This window comes from Rhinatrema bivittatum, chromosome 7 (assembly GCF_901001135.1).
Source record: "Rhinatrema bivittatum chromosome 7, aRhiBiv1.1, whole genome shotgun sequence".
Taxonomy (NCBI): Eukaryota; Metazoa; Chordata; class Amphibia; order Gymnophiona; family Rhinatrematidae; genus Rhinatrema; species Rhinatrema bivittatum.
The window spans coordinates 748318-771235 of record NC_042621.1 but is presented as its reverse complement, the minus strand read 5'-3'; the positions used below and the strand labels follow the sequence as shown (position 1 = coordinate 771235).

Genomic DNA, 22918 nt, shown 5'->3' with positions numbered 1-22918 from the left:
ACTCTTGTTTAGAAAACTGCTGGTTTTAGAATCTGTTCCCGGCAAGAGGACCGGACAGAGCCACCTGCTCCCGATCCTAAGAAGGAATGGCTGAAAGCTACGTAAGCCTCTCTTGGTGGTCAAAGCAACACAGGTTGAGAAGCTTCTGACTATTCTGCCCCTTTTCATAGCTTTAGGTGGTAGTGATAAGACTCGATAATGATCTCAAAGGCCTTCAGATGCTAAACTGCCTATCTAAGGAAGCTCCTTTACTAAGGGGAAGCTGCCCAGCGAATGGAAACCCCGGATCCAGAGAAAAGTGTAACTAGCTTTGGCTTCTTTTTAGATTACAAGCACAGGACTCGGGGCGAGTAATTCAGAAAACCGGTTTGCTGAACTTTCCACGTGTTGTGTAATGAAGATGGGCATCCCTGTTCACGAGAGATTGAGAGCTTCGATATCAAATCTATTTCCATCTCAACGTTGCATGTTATTTAGTTCTTAAAAACATCCATTCTGGGCTACTTGTCAGTTAAAATCAGTTTCAGTTTATTTGGCAAACCTTTATTATTTATTAAGATTTCTATACCAGCAAAGACCCAAGACAGTGAATAAGAGAACATTCATAGAATTCTAATCACGGCATTATAGATAAATAATATTAAGGTTCATGCTCAAAGGGAAAAGGCCTAACAGAGTAAGTACGTTTCTAAACAGCCCGCCCTCCGCATCTCAAACAGCAGGGAGTTCCAGATTTCTGAAGCTGCCACTGAGAAAGTGAGATCTAGCGGGTTTCATACTAGGGACTTCCGATCCTCTCAGGTGGGTTTACCGGAGCACACGGGTTGCACTGTATCTTCGCAGGCGGGAAACAAAAGCTAACATCTTGTGAACTAATAGCTAGATTCATCAAAATGCTATCCTATCTGTAGCGTGTAAGGGGCACTATTAACATCATCATCATTTTGATATCATCAGCTAGCAATATGCTACTAAATTCATCCGCCAGCAATTTTAGTATTGTTCATATTTTATATGCACACTCTTCTTTCACTACAATTTGAAATCAAGGGAAAATGTAAGCCACTGTACACAGAGGGCCAGATTTTCTAACATGCGCACGGGCGTAGATTTGTGCGCGTAACCCGGCGTGCAGAAATCTACGCCCGATTTTATAACATGCACGCACAGCCGCACGCATGTCATAAAATCCGGGGTCGGCACACGCAAGGGGGTGCACACCGAACCCTAGGGGAGCCCCGATGGCTTTCCCCATTCCCTTCACTCCCCCCCTACCTTCCCCTATCTAACCCGCCCCCAGCCCTACCTAAATCCCTCCCCTATCTTTGTTGTCTTAAGTTACGCCTGCCGGCTGCCAGTGCACGATTCTCCGGCATGGCCACCGTGCTGGATTCCTTGGTCCCGCCCCCAGACCAGAGCCCCACCCACGCCCCTTTTTCAAAGCCCCGGGATATATGCATGTCCCGGGGCTTGCGTGCATCACCGAGCCTATGAAAAATAGGCTCGGAGCTCGCAGGAGAGGGTTTTAAAGGGTTACGCGCATAACCCTTTGAAAATCCGCCGCCGAGGTTTTTAGATATACTTGTTTTTAATTTGTTTTAATATTTAAAAAGATCAAAATAAACCAAAAATTAAACATGTTTTACTGCTTATTTATTTTAATTTTTGGCTTATTTACCCTTTTTTTTTTTAAAGGATTTAAACTGAGTACAAATGATATATTTATATAGCTTGATAGAAAGAGCGTGAGTCAAACCTCGCAATATGTACCCTGCTGACATGTAGTAAGCGGTCCTTTTTCTTCTTTTTTGTTTCTTCTTATATTCACTTTTAAAATATCTTTCATCTACTGATATGCTTTTTACTAACACCAAGTTGTCTGCTTTACAACATCCATAATATAATTGCACATCACTTTATCAATTGGAGTGATCACTTTACAATGATGTAATAACATGTCTCTACATAGGCACTAAATGTCTTCATTCACTGACACATCCCATCGTCCTGTGAACTCCATTTTTTATGTTTCTACATGCCATTATGATGTCTCCACACAAATACATGTTTTTTGTGCAATAATGTGTGAGTTACGTTTTGTGTATTGATTTATATTCCTTATTATTTACATTGTCTGTAATGTTCACATACTCATGTATGTTTATTTTTGCTTATATGTGTGTTTTAATTTAATGGAGAAATTACTTACCTGATAATTTCGTTTTCCTTACTGTAGACAGATGGACTCAGGACCAATGGATAGTGTGCTCCTGATAGCAATTGGAGACGGAGTCAGATTTCAATCTGACGTCAGTACTACATATACCCATGCAGGAAGCTCTGCTCTTCAGTATTCTCCTCGAAAAGCAATAGTGGATATGTGTGTGTTTTGATAACTTAATTAACTTGGTTAATTTGAACTAATTGGCGTGAATTCTAGCTGGAGACCGCCAGTGTCCTCAACCGAGAAATGCCGACACCCGGTAACTATGGGTGTCTTGACTAGGAGTAACGTCTGGCTTACCCTTGTTTGTCTTGCTCTCGGGAGTTGTCACCCAAGGTTTCCATATTTTGAGGCAGCCGTAGGTGGGATACTGAGTCCATCTCTCTACACTAAGGAAAATGAAATTATCAGGTAAGTAATTTCTCTATTTCCTAGCATGTAGCCAGATGGATTCAGGACCCATGGGATGTACAAAAGCTACTCCCGAACTGGGTGGGAGGTTGCCCATGGCCCACTTAGTACTGCCCTTGCAAATGCTGTATCCTCCCTGGCCTGAACATCCAGGTGGTAGAACCTCGAGAAGGTGTGAATGGAGGACCACGTCGCCGCCTGACAGATCTCGGCGGGTGACAACTTCTTTGTTTCTGCCCAGGACACTGCCTGGGCCCTTGTGGAATGGGCCTTGACATGTAGAGGTGGAGGCTTGCCTGCCTTTACGTAGGCCGCCTTGATTACTTCTTTGATCCAGCGGGCTATAGTTGCCCGTGAAGCTGCTTCCCCTTGTTTCTTCCCACTGTGAAGAACGAATAGGTGGTCCGTCTTTCGTATGGATTCCGATCTTTCCAGGTATCGGATTAGGAGTCTGCCGAAGTTAAGATGCCATAGAAGGCGTGAGTTTTCCGAGTCCTTATGCTCGACTGGAGATGGCAGTGAGATGGTTTGGTTTAGATTGAAATGAGAAGCCACCTTTGGAAGGAAGGAAGGAGGGGACAGTGCATAGCTGTATGGATCCCGGTGTGAATCTGAGGAATGGTTCCAGACAGGATAGTGCTTGAATTTCGGAAATGCGACGGGCTGAACATATTGCCACTAGGAATGCAGTCTTCAAGGTCAGAAGCTGTAGGCACAGACCACGTGTGGGTCTGAAAGAAGCTCCCGCTAGGAAGTCGAGTACTAGATTGAGATTCCATAGGGGTACCAGCCACTTTAGTGGTGGTCGGTGACCGCTCCTCAGGAAGCGGGAGATGTCTGGATGAGAAGATAGACTGATGCCGTCCACCTTGGCTCTGAAGCAGGCCAGCGCTGCCAGTTGGACCTTGATGGAGTTGAGAGACAACCCCTTCTTCAAGCCGTCCTGCAGGAATTCTGGTGTGAAGACCGCGGAAGGATGTCACGGTCTTCACACCAGGCTTCGAATATTCTCAATATTCGTATATAAAGTTAAAGATGTGGAAAACTTGTGTGCTCGGAGCAAGGTGTCAGTCACTGCCCTCGAGTATCTGCTCTTCTTCAGGCGAGTCCTCTCAATGGCCAGACCATAAGAGAGAATAGAATTGGGTCTTCGTGGAGGATCGGTCCTTGCTGGAGCAGATCCCTGTGTGGAGGTAGACACAGGAGGGTTCCCTGCCATACGTCTTCGCATGTCTGCGTACCACGGCCTTCTTAGCCAGTCCGGGGCCACTAGAAGTACTAGCCCCCTGTGGTGTTCTATCTTGTGGATGATCCCGCTCAGTAGTGGCCATGGAGGAAAGGCGTACAGCAAGTCTTCCTGTGGCCAGGTTTGGATGAGGGCATTGATCCCCTGGGATTGAGGGTCTCGTCTGCGACTGAAGAAGTTGGTGACTTGGGTGTTGGTCTGGGTTGCTAGAAGATCCATGGCTGGGGTTCCCCAGGCTCTATTGTCAACTGGAAGGCTGTGGTTGACAGCCTCCATTCCCCTGGTCTAGACTTCCTCTGCTGAGGTAATCCACAGTGACGCTGTCTTTTCCCGCGATGTAAGCAGCCGAGATTCCTTGCAGGTTTGCTTCCGTCCACGTCATTAGGGTGTCTATTTCCAATGACACCTGTTGGCTCCTGGTTCTTCCCTGGCGGTTGATGTAGGCCACTGTTGTGGCGTTGTTTGACATGACTGACAGATTCTCCTCGGAGTCTGTGACTCAGTCGTAGGCAGGCTACTCTGACTACCCGAGCTTCCAATCAGTTGATGTTCCATCCCGACTTTTCCTTGTCCCATTGCCCCTGGGCCTTCAGTTCCTGGCAGTGGGCTCCCCACCCTTGTAGGCTCGCATCCGTGGTGAGCAAGACACAGGTCGGTGGGGATAGCCTTACTCCCTTGCTCAGATGTCTTCTTGTAGCCACCATAGGAGTTGGATCCATACTTCCGCTGGCAACTGGGAGGTGAACCGTGTAGCCCTGGAACATCGGGTTCCATCGTGACAATAGAGAACGTTGTAGTGGTCTCATGTGGGCCCTTGCCCATGGTACGACTTCTATGGTTGATGTCATGAGGCCGAGGACTTGGAGGTAGTCCCATACCATGGCCGAGCACCGTTCAACAGTTTTCTCAACTGGTCCATCAATTTTCTTCTCCTTGTAAAGGGAAGGACGACCTTGTCCTGTTGGGTGTCGAACCGGACTCCCAGGTATTCTAGAGATTGGGAGGGCTGCAGACAGCTCTTGGTTGTGTTGACGATCCACCCAAGGTTTTGCAGTAGGTTCTTGACTCTGGAGGTCACCTGATGACTTTCTTCTGGAGATTTTGCTCTGATCAGCCAATCATCCAGGTATGGCTGTATGAGGATTCCTTCTTTCCTCAGTGTTGCTACCACTATCACCATGATCTTGGTGAACGCCCAAGGTGCAGTGTCTAGTCCAAAGGGTAGCGCTCGGAACTGGTAGTGGGTGGTTCATGATCGTGAAGCGTAAGAAGCGCTGGTGGTCATGATGGACCGGGATGTGCGGATAGGCTTCTGACAGATGCAGGGAGGTCAAAAATTCTCCCGGCTGTATCGCCCGTATGTCCAAGCGGAAGTGTGGTACCCTCAGGTAGCGGTTGAAGGACTTGAGGTGCAGGATGGGCCGGCACGTTCCCTCTTTCTTGGGGATGATAAAATAGATGGAATAGTGCCCAGTATTTTGTTGGTGTGTTATCGCCTTTAGGGCGAGCAATTTTGTCAGTGTGGTTTCCACTGCCGTCCTCTTGGAGGGGGAGTGGCAAGGGGATTTCACAAATTTGTCTGGAGGGATGCTGTGGAAGTCCAGATAGCATCCCTCTCGGATGATGTCTAGGACCCACTTGTCAGACGTTATCTCGACTCCAACTTTAGTAGAAAAGGGCAAGCCTGCCCCCTATGGCTTCTTCCTGTGGATGGGTCTGTTGATTCTCATTGTGGGGTGTGGCTGGGCCTGGACCCGAGCTGGCTCCCCTTTTGTTGTGTTTGTTCCGAAAGGGCTGGTCCCTGCCTGCGGGGTGAGGTGCTTGGTATGTATTTTTGTACGGTCTAAATGCTGTGATCCTCGACCCTTGGGGAGGAGGAGAGGGGCATTGGCTTCTTTTCTTGTCCTCCGGTAGCCAAGGTACTGGGGATTCACCCCATTTGTCAGCTAACTTCTCCAGTTCGCTTCCGAACAGGAGTGCTCCTTTAAAGGGCATTCTCGTGAGCTTCGTCTTGGAGGTTGCGTCGGCTGCCACAATGGATGAGACGCCCCTGGCTGAGGTGCGCACCAGGTCGGAAGATTCGGAGCCAGAGTTGCCTTCTGGCTGCCACAATGGATGAGACGCCCCTGGCTGAGGTGCGCACCAAGTCGGAAGTTGCATCCTTGAGGAAGGATATCGCTGGTTCTAATGTTGACGGGCGAGGTAGCGTTCCTGACCAGTGACAAGCAGGCACGTGTCCCCACGGCACTGCAGGCAGTGATCTGCAGTGACATAGCTGCTACATCAAATGACTGTTTAAGGATGGATTCCTGAAGTCTGTCCTGAGCATCCTTGAGTGCTGCTCCTCCTTCGACTGGAATGGTAGTATGCTTTGTGACAGCACAGACCATGGCGTCCACTTTGGGGAACACCAGGAGTTCTTTGGCTGAGGGTTCCAGTGGGTATAGGGCTTCTAGGGCCCGTCCTCCTTTGAAACTGGCCTCCGGAGCATTCCATTCCAGGTCGATCTGTTGTTGTACGGCTTGTAGCAATGGGAAATGGTGTGAGGCCTGAAGGAGCCTGACCAGAAGAGGGTTCGTCTTAGGCTCTGCTGTGGCTCTTGTTCCGAGGATGGCCAGCTCCTTCAGGCTGAGAGACACGAGGTCTGGTAGTTCGTCTTTGGAGAAGAAACGCATCATGGCTCGGTAAGGTTCCGTTCCTGGAGGGATTTCCCCTGCCTCCAGGGAGTCTTGATCTTCCTCCGAGGTGAGGCTGTGGCTGTGTTTGCTGTGGCACCGACTGCGATGGACGAAGGTTTGGAGACCTTTAAAGAATTCTACCCAGGAAAACGTTCCCAGGTCTATATTGAACCCAGCGGAGTTTCCCCGAGGACCCCGTCTGAGGAGGGGCCGAGCTGGGGATAGAGAGGTCCAGGGTACTATCGGTGGAGCCGGATTCTTGTATTGTCGGAGGGGGGCCTTGTTCCGATTCCCCCAGAGCTGCTTCGCTCTGTAGATACAGGGCTGTAGCCTCTTCATGTTGCGCAGCTCTTAGGTGGCAGGCTGGGCAGAGGGCTTGTGCCTTGGCTTTCTTGGCTGGTGGTGCCATGGTTTGTGCGCATCGGGTTGTTCAAGACTGGTCTGTGCATTTGTTGGTGCACGCCGGGATGCTTAGATATGCGCTCCGGTTGCGTCAAAGATGTGCATGCAAACTGAGAAGGTATGCGTGCAGGCCGCTATGTGCGCTTACAGAGATGCGTGCGCTGCTGTGCACACAGGATTAATTTGTGCGTCTGGTGCCGTTGAGTGAGCCGCTATGCACCCGGCACCTTCATGCACGCACAAGTGGGTTATGCGCCCGGCTCGCCGCTGTGCGCCCAGCTCAGTTAAGCGGATAGTACGGCGATCAAGGGGGGGGGAAAATGGCGCCGACAACCACGCGGGCAAGATGGCGACCCCCCCAGGTCTCCACACGGGAGGACCCTCGTGCTGGATCGGGGTCTAGCCCGGATGGAGCTGTTCAACCCAATAGAACAGACACCGGCTGGCGATCTGTGCAGCTATCCAAGCCTCGGAGACCGGAGACTTTAGAAAAGTTTTCTACCTTACCTTGTCTCGGCGTTTCCCGGTCTCGGGCCGGGCGGTTTCCGGCTGCGGGGGAGAGGGAAAGGTACCTTCACCGCTGTGCTCGATTCTGCAGCCACTGTCTCTCAGCCACTCCCGTTCTTGGGGGTTAAGTCCACGCCGGGAACCGGCCACCAGACTGAAGCTTACCTCTGAGGGATCTCAGAAATCACCTCAGGAATTCTCAACTGGGGGGAGGGACCCTTAGATATCACCGCAGGAGAGCGCGCTCGTCTGTAGGGGTAAGATTATTTCTTCTTTGGTTTGGATTTTCTAACGCTGTGCAAGCGTGTGTATAGTCCCGGACTGCTAAGGAGACTAAGAAATACTGAAGAGCAGAGCTTCCTGCAGGGGTATATGTACTGGTGCTGACGTCAGACTGAAATCTGACTCAGTCTCCAACTGTTATCAGGAGCACACTATACCCACTGGTCCTGAGTCTATCTGCTACACGCTAGGAAAATTTAAATTTCATTTTTAAACTTCACAAAGAGCGAAACTCGGCCAGAGTCGGGCTCGAATATTGTCAGAATAAAGGTTCTCTTTCACACACCGATCTTGTTTCTTCTGTTCGCTACACAGCCATCTAGGATCGGCTTCCAGTTTGTTTTTTGGATATAAACCATTTGCTCCATACAGAGACAAAAATACAAATAAATTTGATTTGTAAGAGACAAATATATTTTCATGCAGCAGATCCAAACCAGAATTGTGTGTTAGATTGAAGGGAAAGAGGATCTGAAGTCATTTGGATATAACACGTTAGGGAGCACTAGCCCTCATGCAAAATGGATGCTGTCGGGTAATTAATATACACACACATATATTAATCTGCTCTGCTTAAATGGAATTAAAATCATATAATTGCATATATGAGATAACTGCTTTAAAAAAACAACACACTTACGGTAAATATTACTTTAAAATATTTATGAAGAAAATGTTTTAAGTGTGAGTGGACTTTATAAATCAGAAAAATAAGGAACTAGCCACTATTTATTTATTTATTTAAAGGCTTTTATATACCGATGTTCATGTACTAGTACATATCGCGTCGGTTTACATAGAAACAAAGTTGGAAATTACATCGAACAAGTGGGTACAAATAAGGCTAACTTTGTATGAACTTATAAAGCAAAGAACAAGACTTACAACTATTACAAATAACAGTCAACAAACTTAGATTAGAAATAAACTATTTTGCCTTAGAAGAAACAAGAACTCTAGCATGTATCTCCTAATTGGGGTGTTGGCCGAGATGCAAAGGACAGCAGAAATCAAGACTGCACCTGCGCCAGTAAGATCCTTTTTACGAATTATAAAAGAAAGCTAACACAGGAAGATGAAACAAGACCCGAACCAATTTTTTCTCCAGTGCTGTCTTTTCAAAGAACCAGGAGAGAGACTTTGTTCCTCTTCACAGTAGGACCTAGAGCCACCATAAGTGATAAAAAGGGGACTGGTGCTCATCTCACCTCCCATCACTTGCAGAGCAATCACCGAAGACATAGCCTTATAAATCCTCTCTTTGTTTTGTTTCTATCTTTTTGAACCATTCTCATGACTTGTCAGAATATTGCATTTTATTATAATCATTGCTTTTGCTGGAATACATATACATTCACACATTATATATATATATATGCATCTTATTTCCTCTGAGTAATATACATACAGTACCAAAAGGGTAAAAATTATTACTAATTGAAATCAATTGCTTGTTCTTTTAGATGTTCTGCTTGTATACTTCAAAATAAGCAGCATAATCCCAAAATTCTCAAAGGCCAGAGAATGTTTTTGTTTTTATTTTGGGGGGGGGGGGGGCAGGGGTCTTTAATCACATATAAGTGCCTATAATAAATAAATTCATAGCTGGAAAAACAGAACACAAGTTGAGGACTGTGAATAAATCTGGTGCATCACTTGCTCTATTTGTGAAGACAGTCGCATACAGTTGCAAGAGGGGTGACCAAGTCCAGTCCTCGAGAGTCACAAACAGGCCAGGTTTTCATGATATCCACAATGACTTCGCAAACCATGGAGACAGATTTGCATGCACTCTCTCATGCAGATTCATTATGGATGAATGAATGAATAAATAAATGCATTTATTAATCACCTCACACTTAAAGGCCTAAACGATGTACAAAGTAAGACCTCCATAAAATAGTTTACATACATGAAATAATGACAAATACAATAATTCAGACAAAAAACAAACATATATAAAACAAGTAAATTATTTAAAAGTGGTCTGTCTCAAGTGCCATAATAAAGTTATCAAAAAATTTCTAGAAGGCTTGTTGCAGAAAAAAAAACCACAACTCTTTAGTGTCTTCATGAACAGCTGCAAGAATTCAATCTCTGATCGATTAGTAGGGAGTTCCATATTGTTGGAACTGCTACAGAAAAAGCTGAGCCTCTAGTAAGAACATAAGAAATGTCCATGCTGGGTCAGACCAAGGGTCCATCAAGCCCAGCATCCTGTTTCCAACAGAGGCCAAACCAGGCCATAAGAACCTGGCAAGTACCCAAAAACTAAGTCTATTCCATGTAACCATTGCTAATGGCAGTGGCTATTCTCTAAGTGAACTTAATAGCTGTTAATGGACTTCTCCTCCAAGAACTTATCCAAACCTTTTATGAACCCAGCTACACTAACTGCACTAACCACATCCTCTGGCAACAAATTCCAGAGCTTTATTGTGCGTTGAGTGAAAAAGATTTTTCTCTGATTAGTCTTAAATGTGCTACTTGCTAACTTCATGGAATGCCCCCTAGTCCTTCTATTATTCGAAAATGTAAATAATAGAGTCACATCTACTCGTTCAAGATGAGCAAGTTTAACTGAGGGAATGTCTAACAGGCCTAGCTGAGACCATCAGAGCACTCTAGATACTTTATTAAAAGTGTATAAACTATTTGCCCAAGAGCAAGTATTTGGATTCAGCAATCTGGTGGTAAGCATACTGACTTTGAAGGCAGTGCGTTGTTTAATAGGCCACCAATTTAAATCCATTAAAATTGGAGTAATGTGCTGATTACGTTTAGTGCCGGCAAGAAGACGAGCTGAAAAGAAGCTGAAGAGGTTGTAGGGTAGAGGCTGGTAGTCCCAGATATAAGCTACTGCAATAGTCAATCAAGGCTGGCTGAAAACCTGGCCCGTTTGTGGCTCTTGAGAACTGGAGGTGGCCACCCCTGCTATCTTCCATCAGCACACTCGCTTCACACAGACAACAGAAATTGAAGTAAGCACTGGAAAGGCTGAAACATAGTTGGTGATTTTTTGTTTATCTGTGGTGAGTCATGCTGGCAAGTGAAAGTACTTTGGAAAGATCTCATTCAAATTCTGAGCTGAAGAAGTGAGTATTAGCTTGCAAAAGTTAAGGCAAGAAATGTACGAAGTTAGTCCAATCAAAAGATATTACCAAATATATGATTTTTGGGTTTTTGTTAGCTTTATTTACTAATATTTACTTTATTTACTAATATTATTTTAGATGTAACTATTGTAAATAGATCCTTCTGTAAATAAGTTCCTTCTATTGTTTTCACGGTTGCTCTTTATTCTCTATTTCACGCTACCTATCTTTCCCTCTCTTCTCCTGTCTCCATTACCCCCCTCCTCTTTCTGGCCTGCTCCCATCCCCAGCCCCCTGTTCATTGTAATTCCTCCTTTAATTGAGTTACTTGTAAACCGGCGTGATGTGCCATACGAACGTCGGTATATTAAAAACTAATAAATAAATAAATAAACCTTTATTTCTCTGTATTCACATTTACTAATGTGACAACCAAACTACTTTAGCCAAGAAACTGAATGTGTCAACAGCAATTCATTACACCTACTGGTACTCAGAAATTTCTAGTACACTACACTGTATGCACTAGAAAAACTGTTCCAGGGAAGCTCATCAGAAAACAGATAATCTTGGTCTGTTTCCAAATAATGTAATTAGCCAATACTGGGCAAAGCATGCAAATAAAATTAAGCTCTGCACTGTATAAAACTTAACTATATTAGTTTCTATTAGGTCCTATATGACAAACCCATGACTCCAAGTGTCTGTCTAGTTAGATTACTGAACCAATCATTTACATACACTGCCACCTGCAGCAGGGCTAGAACAACGAGGCACAGTCAAAAATGACACACTGCAGATAAAAATCACACCATATACCGAATGTATTTCCATGACAGTCCTGGCCAATTATCAGACAATAAGAGATTGTGCAATGCTCTACAGGCAACAGTAGGGAGGAACAGCAAGCCAGGCTCCAAAAAGGGACAGGACAAAAGAAACATGGTGGCTAAGACCAAGAGAAGAAGTCCATATTCAGTCCTTCATGCAAGGCAATAAAGGTCATGGAATCATTTACTTTTATTTGTACATTCTTGGTGTTTGCACAATACAAAAAGGTTAAAGGTCAACTAGCAGAGCAAGGACACACATTGATGGTATAGATATGATATTCGCTTTACTTTGATTAGTTTTATATGCTAGGATTCGTACGCTATGAATTTGCTTTTTTCTCTAGGCAGTTCTCTGGTAGGGCCTGAAATTAAATGTAAACAAATGAACTAAAATAAAGAGGGTGCCAGGGACATTACTGGTTTCTTTGCTGATGGCAAAATGTATGCTCCCCATCAACTTCTGTCTACTTCCACCTGCCTTGACAATTAGCTGCCGCGAATTCTGTTCTGCTCTAAAATATACAAGCAGTCACACTGGAAAACAGAAAAAAAACAGCATGATGGAAGAGTGACATCTGATCAACCACCAAGAAAGAGAAGGATACTACTGCCTAACAGCAGTTCAGAAGGTAGCACTAAACTCTACCAAGACAGCAAAGTGATAAGCAGCAGCTTATTGCAATGTTATCAGCTCATTAACTGAACAATAAGCATGAAGTAGGAGACCGTATCACAGAACTATCAAAGTTTTACTAGCTAAAGCAAACAAAGAAAGAACTGTAGCAGAGGGAGACCTGTGCAAACCTCTTATAAATATCCCTCCGAATCTTCACTGCAAGGCATAGATATTAAAGCTCTTCTCCCATTTTGAGTCTATGGGCAAAATGCCTATTAGATAGGGTCCAATTATGCTTCTCACAGATACAAAGAAGTCATGTGAACAGTCTCAACCACATCCAGGAACTATTACAAGATGTATGAAATTAGTTTACAGGGAAAATTCTAAGTTAGAGCTATTCATTAGGTAGGATTGTGCCCCCTGAAGAGAGCTGTCTCTACCAATATCCCAACCAATCACAATTTTTCTCTTAAATTTAAGATTTCCTGTTTTGGAATAACCTGATAGCCTTAGGACGCCCTCACATGTCAACATAAAATCACAATATTTCTTGATAGAATTCATCTTAAAACCAATGGCTGGTAATTGCATTTTGGCCCTTCATATCCTTAACTGTCGTTGAAAGGTGTGATTATAATCGGGTGGTAGCATTCACAGACAAAGTCTCATCCACATGCATGAACCTTGTTACCTGATTTTTCTGTGGTATCATCAAATTCCACCAGGAAAGAGTACCCATTGTTCCAGATCTGCAAACATGTTGTGGGGTCATAGCAAACGGTCAAGGGTTTCAACTTGGGATCAAACACACTGCTTCGGACATGGATGTCAACTGGAGACTGTTTAGTTCCCCCACTGACAATCGAGGAGCTCTGCCACAATGGGTGCACTAAATGGCATAAAATGAAAAACAGTTTGCAAATACACGTACTTGAATGTAATCTACTTTGAAATGTCATGAATAGTGATGTATAACACAAAAATAAAAAGTTGTGAATCATATCAAATCTCAGCTAGTAAAGATAAGCCACAGTCATAAACTGCAGTGTAATTACATAGTAACATCGTAATGATGGCAGAAAAACACCAACATGGTCCATCTAGTCTGCCTAGCAAGCTTCCCAAGGTAGTAACTACTGCTCCATACAGGTTACCCCCATGTTTCTCTTAAGGGTAGTAACAGTGGCTCTGTGCCGGTTTAGCTTTTATTTATTTTTATTTATTTGTATTTTTCTATACCGGCATTCACGGAGTTCGTATCATGTCGGTTTACATAAAACAAGGGGTGAGAAATACATTATAACGTAAATAACTAATAACATAAGAGTATACATTAAAAAGTAAAACAAGTGCATGGAAGAAAAAGTTACAATAAAACGGGGGTCATTCTAACTGGGATTAGAGTTAGAGGAAAGATAAAAAGTTTAACAAGAAGTAAAACATTGTAATGATTGGTAGATAGTGACTGTTTTATTTATTCCCATCCTCTAGCCTTTTAGGGTTCCACTGTGTTTAGGCATACTTACTGGTAGACATGAGGCGAAAGTGTGCCAAGTGTCCTGTACAGCAACATTTTGATACACAGATGACCAGAGCCATGCTTTGGCTTAGCAATGTTCTATATTCCTTTTTCATAATCGTTAAATATTGACACAGTGCTCAATTCTGTCTGTGCTGCGATTGAATTCAGCTCCATGGTCCTCCCTGAGGTGATTATTTTTTTTTTAAGAACAAAATACCCACCACGCTAAGATCACTTCCCAGCTACTCATGATGGCTCTGCTATATTTAACATGACAAGCTTTTGCTGTGATCCGTGGCTGCTGTTTACACACACGTTATCTGAACTGCAGTCTAATGAAGCTAGACATTTTGTTAAGTGTTTTGTACCTACTATCAAAAAAGGAAGCTCACTGTACAGAAAAACAACTTGAGTTATGCATTTTTTTTGTTCACAGGAAGAAAAAGGTAAGATTCTATTAAGCTCATCAAGCTCTCTTTGACATTCAGGCATGCCAAGCCGAGCAGCGAATGTGGGCAGGCTGTACTAATGCATGCACAGTATGAGCTCTGCAGAGGAAGGGACACTTACACTCCACATTGCGCAGCTTGTAGGAGCAGGAGGCCAGGCTGCAGAGCCTCACGGGCTGCCCAGCTCGCAGCTTTCTGCCCACGAACTGGGCGAGACAACAAACCAGCAGCTGTGCCTTCATCCTGCCGAGCCTCCCCGCAATCTCTCGCGCCCCGCGCCCAAGGAGCCACCTGGCGCAAGCGGCTTCCGGGTAGCCCGGGACTGATAGCCCCGCCCCCAGGGGAGACCACTTTACCTCAGCAAAACACTACACGCACTTCCGCCTTTGGACTGTGGGCGTGAAGCACTGGGCTGCCATCTTGGATTCGGGCGGAACTCCTCCACTACTAGATCTGACTACAAACAAACCCCACACATTACCTAACAAAACAATAGCAAGCAGTATATGGAAATGCACCGACTGACAATTACGGAGAACAAAAAGGGACTCATGGGGGGATGGTGCGGCTCCTGGGCAGCGCTTCCTGCCACACAGAACCGGAGTCCTCTGCTTACCGGTGACTAGAGCTGGGGAGGCTGCGAACACATCCCCCCGGGGGGAAGTGGGGGACCCTGGCTTGCAGGGGTCTGGAAGGAGCCCTGGTGACTGCCCCGCAATGACTGGGCTGAAGCAAATGGAAAGGATGTACAAAACGGTACTTGTGAATGGAGGCAAATGGTGCCAGATCCCAGCCCTGCTTCAGAATGAACTGGAAGTACAAAGCTGCAAGAAGAAACTGCCGTACTAACAAAAAAAATAAAAAAGGGCACATTTGCATGTACGTTTGGCAGTAGAAGCTTATTTTATTTAAGTAAAGCAAATCATTTTAACTAAAGCGGAGCCTGCAACAATTACAGCTACTCCTGAAATGGGAGAGGAAGAAAGCAACATTTTTGGACCACCCAAGGCAATAGTGGAAGGAAAGGAGCATGAACTCAAGGTAGTCGGTTGTAAACGTTCACATTTTGCAAATTCACATTAGACAATATGAGAGTAGAACAGAACGGATGATTCATAAAGTAAAATTAGTATTTGTAAATAGATGTAGTAGCTGCAAGCCCCTAGTATTTGCTTTATTAGCTGAGGAATATTGTCAGGGAAAGCCTGACAATGAACTACATAGCTATAGCTATGCTTGGACAGATATTGTAACACTAGATCCAGCTTATATAAATGCGACGATCCTTTGCCCTTTCTACACAGTAAAACACTTTAACACAAAGAGCAATATATCTGCACATCCTCACTGGGCGTGCAGTAGGGGATTTCAACCAGTAAAGGGAGTGAAGTAAGCCTTATAAGGAAAATGCAAAATGTTTTCCCCCAAGTACAGCTAGGAGGTTGGTCATCTCGTTATTTCCCCTGAAAAAGGGCAGAGGATTTCTAGCTAGGGACGGTGGTGGACAGAACAAATTAGCTCTGTATTAGCATCTCTCAGGCATGCAGATGCTGCCAATCATGGCTGTAGATCTTGAATGGTGATGGATTTTGTTCTCTGCCACATTAATCACTTGTATCCCATGCCCTCACGTTCGACGTAACATAAAACATTCAAGGACAGACATTTGTCTTAACAAAGCTTTTCCCGGGAGTTGGGGGCCCATCTTAAAAGGGATAGACCTATTTATTAGCTGATTGAATCCGATACTGATAGATCTTTGATGGCTTGGTTCACTAAAACGTTTTAACAGAACTCCAGTTTTCTGAAGTCCATCCCCAGCTCCCAAAGATTTATGGGTAGGGGACCTGATTTCCCCCCCCCCCCCCCCCCATTGTTGTCCCATCAATCTCAGACCTCTGGCTAGTGTTGCTGGTTCAGACAAGCCAGCATGGGGGTGGGTGGGGGACTGAGGCACTTCACACTTCATGCTCACAGGCTCCATCTGTCCCCCACGCTGTCTTGTCTGAACAGCACCCTCTAGAGATCGGAGGGCACGGTGGGATGGGACAGATTGTGGCAGTGCCAAAAAAAAAAAAAAGGCAGAGGAGCAGGAGCGGGATTGGAGGCCTGCAGGACAGCAGGAATTTTACAGACCCTCTATTGTGCAACGCTAGGCAGAGGGCTACTGTGTGCATGTGTGTAAATCCAACCTCTAAGTAAATGCCAGCAGGTTACAAAACCCCTGAACACCCAATAGTTTAGTTATATTGCTTGAGAAAGGAGGAAAGACTCACCTGTATTCCAGTGGTAGGCGGAACCAATGAACAGTGGAGATTATGTTTAGTAAGAAAGTCCTTCCTTTTCTTTATGTAATATCTTCACTGTAAACTACCTGCCCTCGGGCACAGAGGAGCAGATGAAGTGTGTCGTCTGTTGTAAATACTTTTTTCTGCTAGCTACTGAAAGTTCAAAAGGAGTATTCTTTGGAAACAACATATACCTTGCACCCTGAGTGATAATGCATGTAAACATGCCTGGAAAGAGGCTCTTTCATACACTTGTTCAGATGAAGTCCACTTTCTATAGAATAGGTATTACAGAAGCTTGTGCTTTTGTGTACATGATTGTTACTATTAAGAAAATAAGTCAACATGCACAAGTTAAACCAACCCATACAATTGTAGTTCAAATTATGATAGGTGGGATTTATTTTATTTTTTTTTTTTTGTGGACATTAAGGGCTCAAGTTTGCAAAAGTTGGGTCTGCAAAAAAAATAAAATAATAATTCAGAGCTCCACCTGCTATAGCCTAGTAGCACCCACGATAAACCAAAAATCTTTGGTTTTGCAATATAATAACAAATGCTGCTAGCTTTTCATTAGACATGTGTCCGTTTAGCTAGGTCAGAGAGTCTGCAGCGTAGATGAGGCCTACGTGAAACCATTTGGGAACACAGGTGATTTAGAATCTGAGGGTAATAGTTTTCAGACTCAGTTTTATAGGGTTGGTGGCAGTGAAATCAGGAAAAATGTTAATTAGGATGGGGAGTAATTAAGGTTTGCAGCATGGCCTGAGATGGTCAGAGGAAAACCTTTTGCAGGTTCTGTTCTAGCAGCCCCTGTAAAATGTTATGTAAGCAGTAGATTAATGAGCTGGCTAAGTGGCATTGCTGCTCTGCAGCATGGGGAAGGTCCCTGCTTCCAGCTGCAAGCTGAGCCTTCCTCTTCCCAGGTCACCTGGGGATGCTGCAGGGGGAAGTCATGGTCGTTGCTTAAGGGTGACAGCTGCTGGTGGCACAGTTCTGGACTGAGCGCTTAGGGTAGGTGTCCCGGGGGGAGGAATAATAAAATGGGGAAAGAAGCCCTCCATAATTGCAAATGAAGGTTCATAAAATCTGATCTCAGCCCTGGTTCTGACTGAGCTGGAAGTCCAAAGACGCAGGAAGAAACTGCCAGACCAAAGAAACAGTTGTTAGTAACATGGCACAGGTCTATACTACATGCCCCAAAGTGTTTGCTATCTAAGCATCATCATTTTAGGCCAAACATGCTGACGTTTTTCCAGACTTCTAGTGTTTTTCATTGTATTATTGTTGTGCATGAAAAGGGACCCAACCCCATTGGCAGATAGCTGCGACTTCTCTTACACTTAATAGTACACTTTATTATTTCCACATTAGCTGATTGATCGCTCCTGCATGTGGAAATAACCACTGAAAAGATTTAAACTTACTGACACCATTATACCGCTGAAGCTGTGAAATCAAGACAGCTGCCATTTTTGTGAAGTTTTGCACCAGCAAGATCGACTGGTCCAAGCCATTCCGACCATTGTCACAGGATGGCAGAAGACGACAGACAGCAGTGCTTAGAAGGTAGGAGTTGAGTTCTCTTTCAGGTGCAATACAGTAAAGCTAGTCACTCGTTCAGAAGGTGAAAAAAATGAGTGCACAAAAATATATTTTAGTTTTCCATAAAACAAATCACAGCCTAACCATCTTTTTTTTTTGACATGTGATTTTCTTAACTGAGGCTCCAGTATGTGATTGGGACAGGTGCATGTCTTTCCTGGTCCACGTTTGGCTCTTTGCTCATCAGAGCCACTATTTTAGAAAGCCCTCTACTGACATTTACCCTTAATACAATAAATACAATATTTATTTATTTTAAGTTTTTCTATACCGGCATTCGCGATAAATATTGCATCATGCCGGTTTACATTTAACAAGTGGATAGGGAACAAAAAGGTAAAAAATAACATTGATCCTAATAATAGTAATAAATAATGATAATAATAATGATAAAACATTAACACATTAAACAAGAGAAAGGCTAAGGAATGCAGTTACAATAAAACAAGGGAGTAATACAACTTGGAGCATAGAAAAAGAAGCAGGGGATTAAATATGATTTTTACACTAATAAATTTCATGGCCTTGTACCGTATTCACACATCATACAAGAGCAAAGGTGAAAATGCAGAACCCACAACCCAGGTACTTATGGCCTGGATTGGCCACTGTTGGAAACAGGATGCTGGGCTTGATGGACCCTTGGTCTGACCCAGTAAGGCAATGTTCTTAAATCTGAAACCTGCTACAGAACGTTCTAGGCCTACTTCAAGGGCTGGGTTACCAGCTTTCCTTACATTTCTTATTCTGTACTGCACTTTATTTTATAGCATGTTTTATTCAGTGTCCAAGCCCCGCTAGAAATTGTGTGACTTACCAGAACATCCTCAAACAAATTGTATCATTACATAAAGTACTGGCTACAAAATTTGCTCAGAGGCTGGTACAATCTCAACATTTATGGGATACTTTAAAAATGCTCCTCCTCATTGCAAACTGGAGCAGGATGTCTGTGGATGTGCACTTTTCACTGATTTTCAAAAGAGAAGATACCAGCAGTGTTTGAAATAAGTGCACTAGAAGTGGCAGGTGCTATGCTGCTGCTGTTTGTTGTGGTGGAGGGGTAGGGAGCAGGGCAGAGGAGGAAAAGTAGCATACCACATTTTAAACAAATGTATGGATGCCGATTTGCTCCCTCCACATGCTAGAGGAACGCCTCTTTTTTTCCCACTTGCTAAAAGTACGTGTACCATGGAAGTCACCTGTACTTTTATCCTCGTTTGATGGCAAGTTTCAGTCAAGAGATTTTACTTGGACAAATACCTGTATAGCAGGGTAAATGCTGTTGAAAATTACTTCTCCAGGCTTTGCTATGGCCATTGTTACCTAATGCCTCAAGAACCCTTCAACTCACGATGTGGCCTAAAAAAAACAAAAAGACAGCTACAGGCAACACTAGCTGCTGGGCTGCCAACCATCTCTTTTCCTTCTTCATACATCATTTCAGCAGGTGCTTGCATCACGGCAGCTAGAAGAGATTTACTGTGACATCAGGCATAGTCGAGGATACCTTGCAACTAGGCAGCCCTCCGACAGCCATGGAATAAGGCTTGCTGCGCTGTTGAGAGAGTTCCAGGGACTTATCAAGGGCGAGCTCTCCAAGCCAAATTTAGAATAGGTGGTAAACTGCCCAGCTCTTACTCAATTCGTTCCTCAAAATGTAAAAAAAAAAAAAAAGTTCTAATGCCCAGTTACAGAAGCAGAGAGAGCCAAAAGAACATTCTGTTCACATGCAGTGGGCAGGGAAAAGTGACTCATCTCCACGTGATCAAAAGCCTCAAAGGAACTCCTTTTCCCTTTGCCACTAAAAACAGGAAAAAAAAAATAATCACTGCCTGATCTTGAACCTGTTTTTGTATGTATACCCTGAAGCAGGCTGTACTCCGCTCCAAAAAGAGGTCATGTGCAAGGCAAAATATTTTTTTTTGGAAGCCACACCCTGCTGGTGGTAATTTTTATTTAGCTGTTTGTAATAGTTGTCACAGCAACTCTTAGAAAGTGGAAAAAATAAGCCATAAGTGAAAAATATTTTACTGCTGTCTGCTCTGAATTCTGGAGGTGGCAGGATACCTTCAAAGTTTGTGGGAAAAAAAAATGAATATGATGTGAAAGGTGGATTAGGAATTAATCTAGAACAGGCTCAGTAAGGAAGAGTCTGGAAAAATGTTTGAGTACACAGATGTTCAATGCACTCGTTGTAAAAGTGACAGATGAATGTAAAGAACACACACAAAGGTAACAGAACAGTCGATGGGTTTTCTAGGCCAGCGCTTCTCAACTAGTGTGTCGCCAAACACCGGCAGGTGTGTTGCATCTCCCGGTGTCCCAGTGCCCCGTTGTACTTTCCTTCTCCCTTTTTCCAGCCCAATTGGAAGCCTCCTTTTTTCCTACCCCCATTGCCCAATGGGAAGCCTCCTTCATTCTGCCTGCCCCCGCACAGGCCAATTGGAAACCTCCTCCCTTCTACCTGCCAGCAGGAGTAGGAAGAAGGGAGGAAGCCTTTGAGTGGCCGGTGAGGCAGGCATCAGAATACTGGGGGTGGGAGGAATAGAAGTGTTGAACTCCGACGAAGCAAGGCCGCCACAGGACCGTGGCGGCGAAGAGGAAACCTGACCCCGATGAAGCAATGGGAGCCCATTCCTATGGCAGTGAAGAGGAAACCTGACTCCGACTAAGACCACCACGGGAGCCCATTCCCGTGGTGGCACAAAAAGAAGGCCCGCCGGAGTAAAGCCGCGGCGGAACTGGAGCCCATCCCTGCAGTGAAGGAAGAATACGTTTTTGGTGAGAGCTGCTGTGTCTGTGTGTGTGAATGGGTGCAAGCTTGTGCTTGAGTGTGAATAGAAGCCTGGGTGAGAGCTGGTGTGAATGGGTGCGAGAGCATTTGTGTGATTGAGAGCTTGCATATAAGAGACCATGAGTGCAATTGAGAGGGAGACTGGTCAGGGAGGTGATGTGTTTCTGTTATGGTTTAGCAGTGTTTGGGTAGATTCTTGGGTTCTGTGGCAGATGACCATATAACCGGTGTGATATGTATACTTTACAGGAACATCGGTATATAAAAAATAAATAAACAAACAAATAAATGACCATACCCACAGGGAGGAGCCCCGTGGGGAGCCAGAGTACTGGGCTAGTCTCAGGACGCACAAACACAGAATTTAGTTCTTTTATTATACAGCTTGATGTATACCACCAGCAGTGGCAGTAGTGAGGTGATCCTGAGGTAGCAGTCCCGGGACCCTCAGCAGAAGGAACCTGTCTCACCACATTGGTATAGGGGATCTGGTGTAGATTTCCCAGGCAAGGCAAGGCTATAGATGAGACAGACTGAGAATTAGATTACTCAGTAGATGGTAGCCGTAGGTTGGCGATTCCACCAGGTTGAAGTAGAAGGTACAGGCACCAAGGTAGGGAGAGCAGGCCCTCGAGGATAGAGTACCTGATCCCAGTAAGGCACCTGAAATAAAGCAGAGGGCCCCTTGAGGAGCGGGTACCCAGGTTAGTCAATACCCTGAAGGGCAGAGAGAGCTTCCAGTGGCAGCACGGAAGCGGCAGAGTAGCTTAGACTGGCTGAGACCAATCCGTTGCTAACTCAATGAGCTAGCAAACAAGTACAGGCTATACACCCGGATGGCGTGACGTCACTTGAGGGGGACACCCTCGAGGTTCATGCCATAGCTGGAATAAAGACGTGGGTAGCACGCGCACCCTACTAGGCCCTTGGGAGGAACATGGTAGGAGGCAACGCCATAGCCGTTCTGGGGACGCCGGAGAGAGTGGCTTGCAGACGCGGCAGTAGCCATCTTCCCAAGGTAAGCGGGAGGAGCTGAGAACAAGGTGAGGTATACGGGGCGAAGCCGTCTGAGACTGACGGACGCAACAGTTTCTGTGTGAGAGAGAGACTGGTCAGGAAGATGACTGGTGTGAGAGAGACAGAGACTGGTCGTGGGGTCTAACTGGGGGTGTGTGTGTCTGTGTGAGTGACTGGTTGTGGGCACTAAGGAAGAGGACTGTGAGGACAGAGCTTCAGCAGCCCTTGCTGCTTCTGGTGAGTGCTATTGGCCTGGAAGGGAAAGGAGTAGGAGAGTTGCTGGAGAGGGTAAGTAAAGGTGGCTGCCATTTTAATTATTGGGTATTATGCGATATCAATAAAATATTTCAAAACAGCAGATATTTGGACATGTTTTAATAATTTATGAGTTTTTAATTGTTGGATATTATTCTGTTCAGCAGCTGTTTTGTAACATTTTTAGTATAGCTTGACTTATTCTGTTTTCCCAATAGGAAATGTATTAGTGTTTAGGGCCTGGTTTAATAGTTGTATTTCTTAGATAGGATTGTTACTGTTTGAGTGCATGCCATAATGCAGGTGTAACTTTGTGTGGATTAGTTTGTGTGCATTATTGCAAATCCTGAGAGTCTGTTAGATGCTATATTTCTCTTTCCATTTCTCCAGGTTCACACTGCATGCAGAGTGGCTTTTTTGGTTTTCCATTCCAGTTTCTGTCTCCATATTTATAATTTGTGGTTTTTTTGTACTTGATGAAGGGTGTGTGACCGAGGTGAGGTATTTAACTAGCATGTAGGCATTTGTATCAATCTTATTTGTTGTGTTTTCTCAATAGGATATACATTAGTGGTAAATTACTATCTTTTCATAAGGAAGGCTATTTTGCCTGGTAATAAAAGGAGTTTGTTTTGCTTTTACTGGGATGTCATCAGAACCAGAACATCTTTTTTGTATGGTGAGTTGT

General features: G+C 44.6%; 2 protein-coding genes across 5 annotated transcripts in view; one reads left to right on the top strand and one right to left on the bottom strand.

Annotated features, from left to right (window-relative positions):
* The window catches only part of CA5A (carbonic anhydrase 5A), a 37356-nt gene extending 22707 nt beyond the window's left edge, over window positions 1–14649 (bottom strand). The window contains 2 exon segments of the mRNA XM_029608028.1: window positions 12989–13186; window positions 14390–14649. Of these exon segments, the coding sequence (XP_029463888.1) occupies window positions 12989–13186; window positions 14390–14510 (319 nt within the window). The 5' untranslated portion in view covers window positions 14511–14649.
* A 20-nt stretch (window positions 14650–14669) lies between these two features.
* The window catches only part of LOC115094928 (serine/threonine-protein kinase Nek11-like), a 403945-nt gene continuing 395696 nt past the window's right edge, over window positions 14670–22918 (top strand). Inside the window, exons 1-2 of one of the 4 annotated variants that reach the window (XM_029608023.1) lie at window positions 14671–15309; window positions 17931–18125. Coding sequence is in view for 2 of the 4 variants with exons in the window: in XM_029608021.1 (XP_029463881.1) it covers window positions 15238–15309 (72 nt within the window). In the remaining 2 variants the exon portion in view is untranslated. Of the gene's footprint in view, window positions 15310–17930; window positions 18126–22918 lie in introns of all 4 variants that reach the window. The other 3 variants (XM_029608024.1, XM_029608021.1, XM_029608022.1) reach the window with 3 other exon arrangements.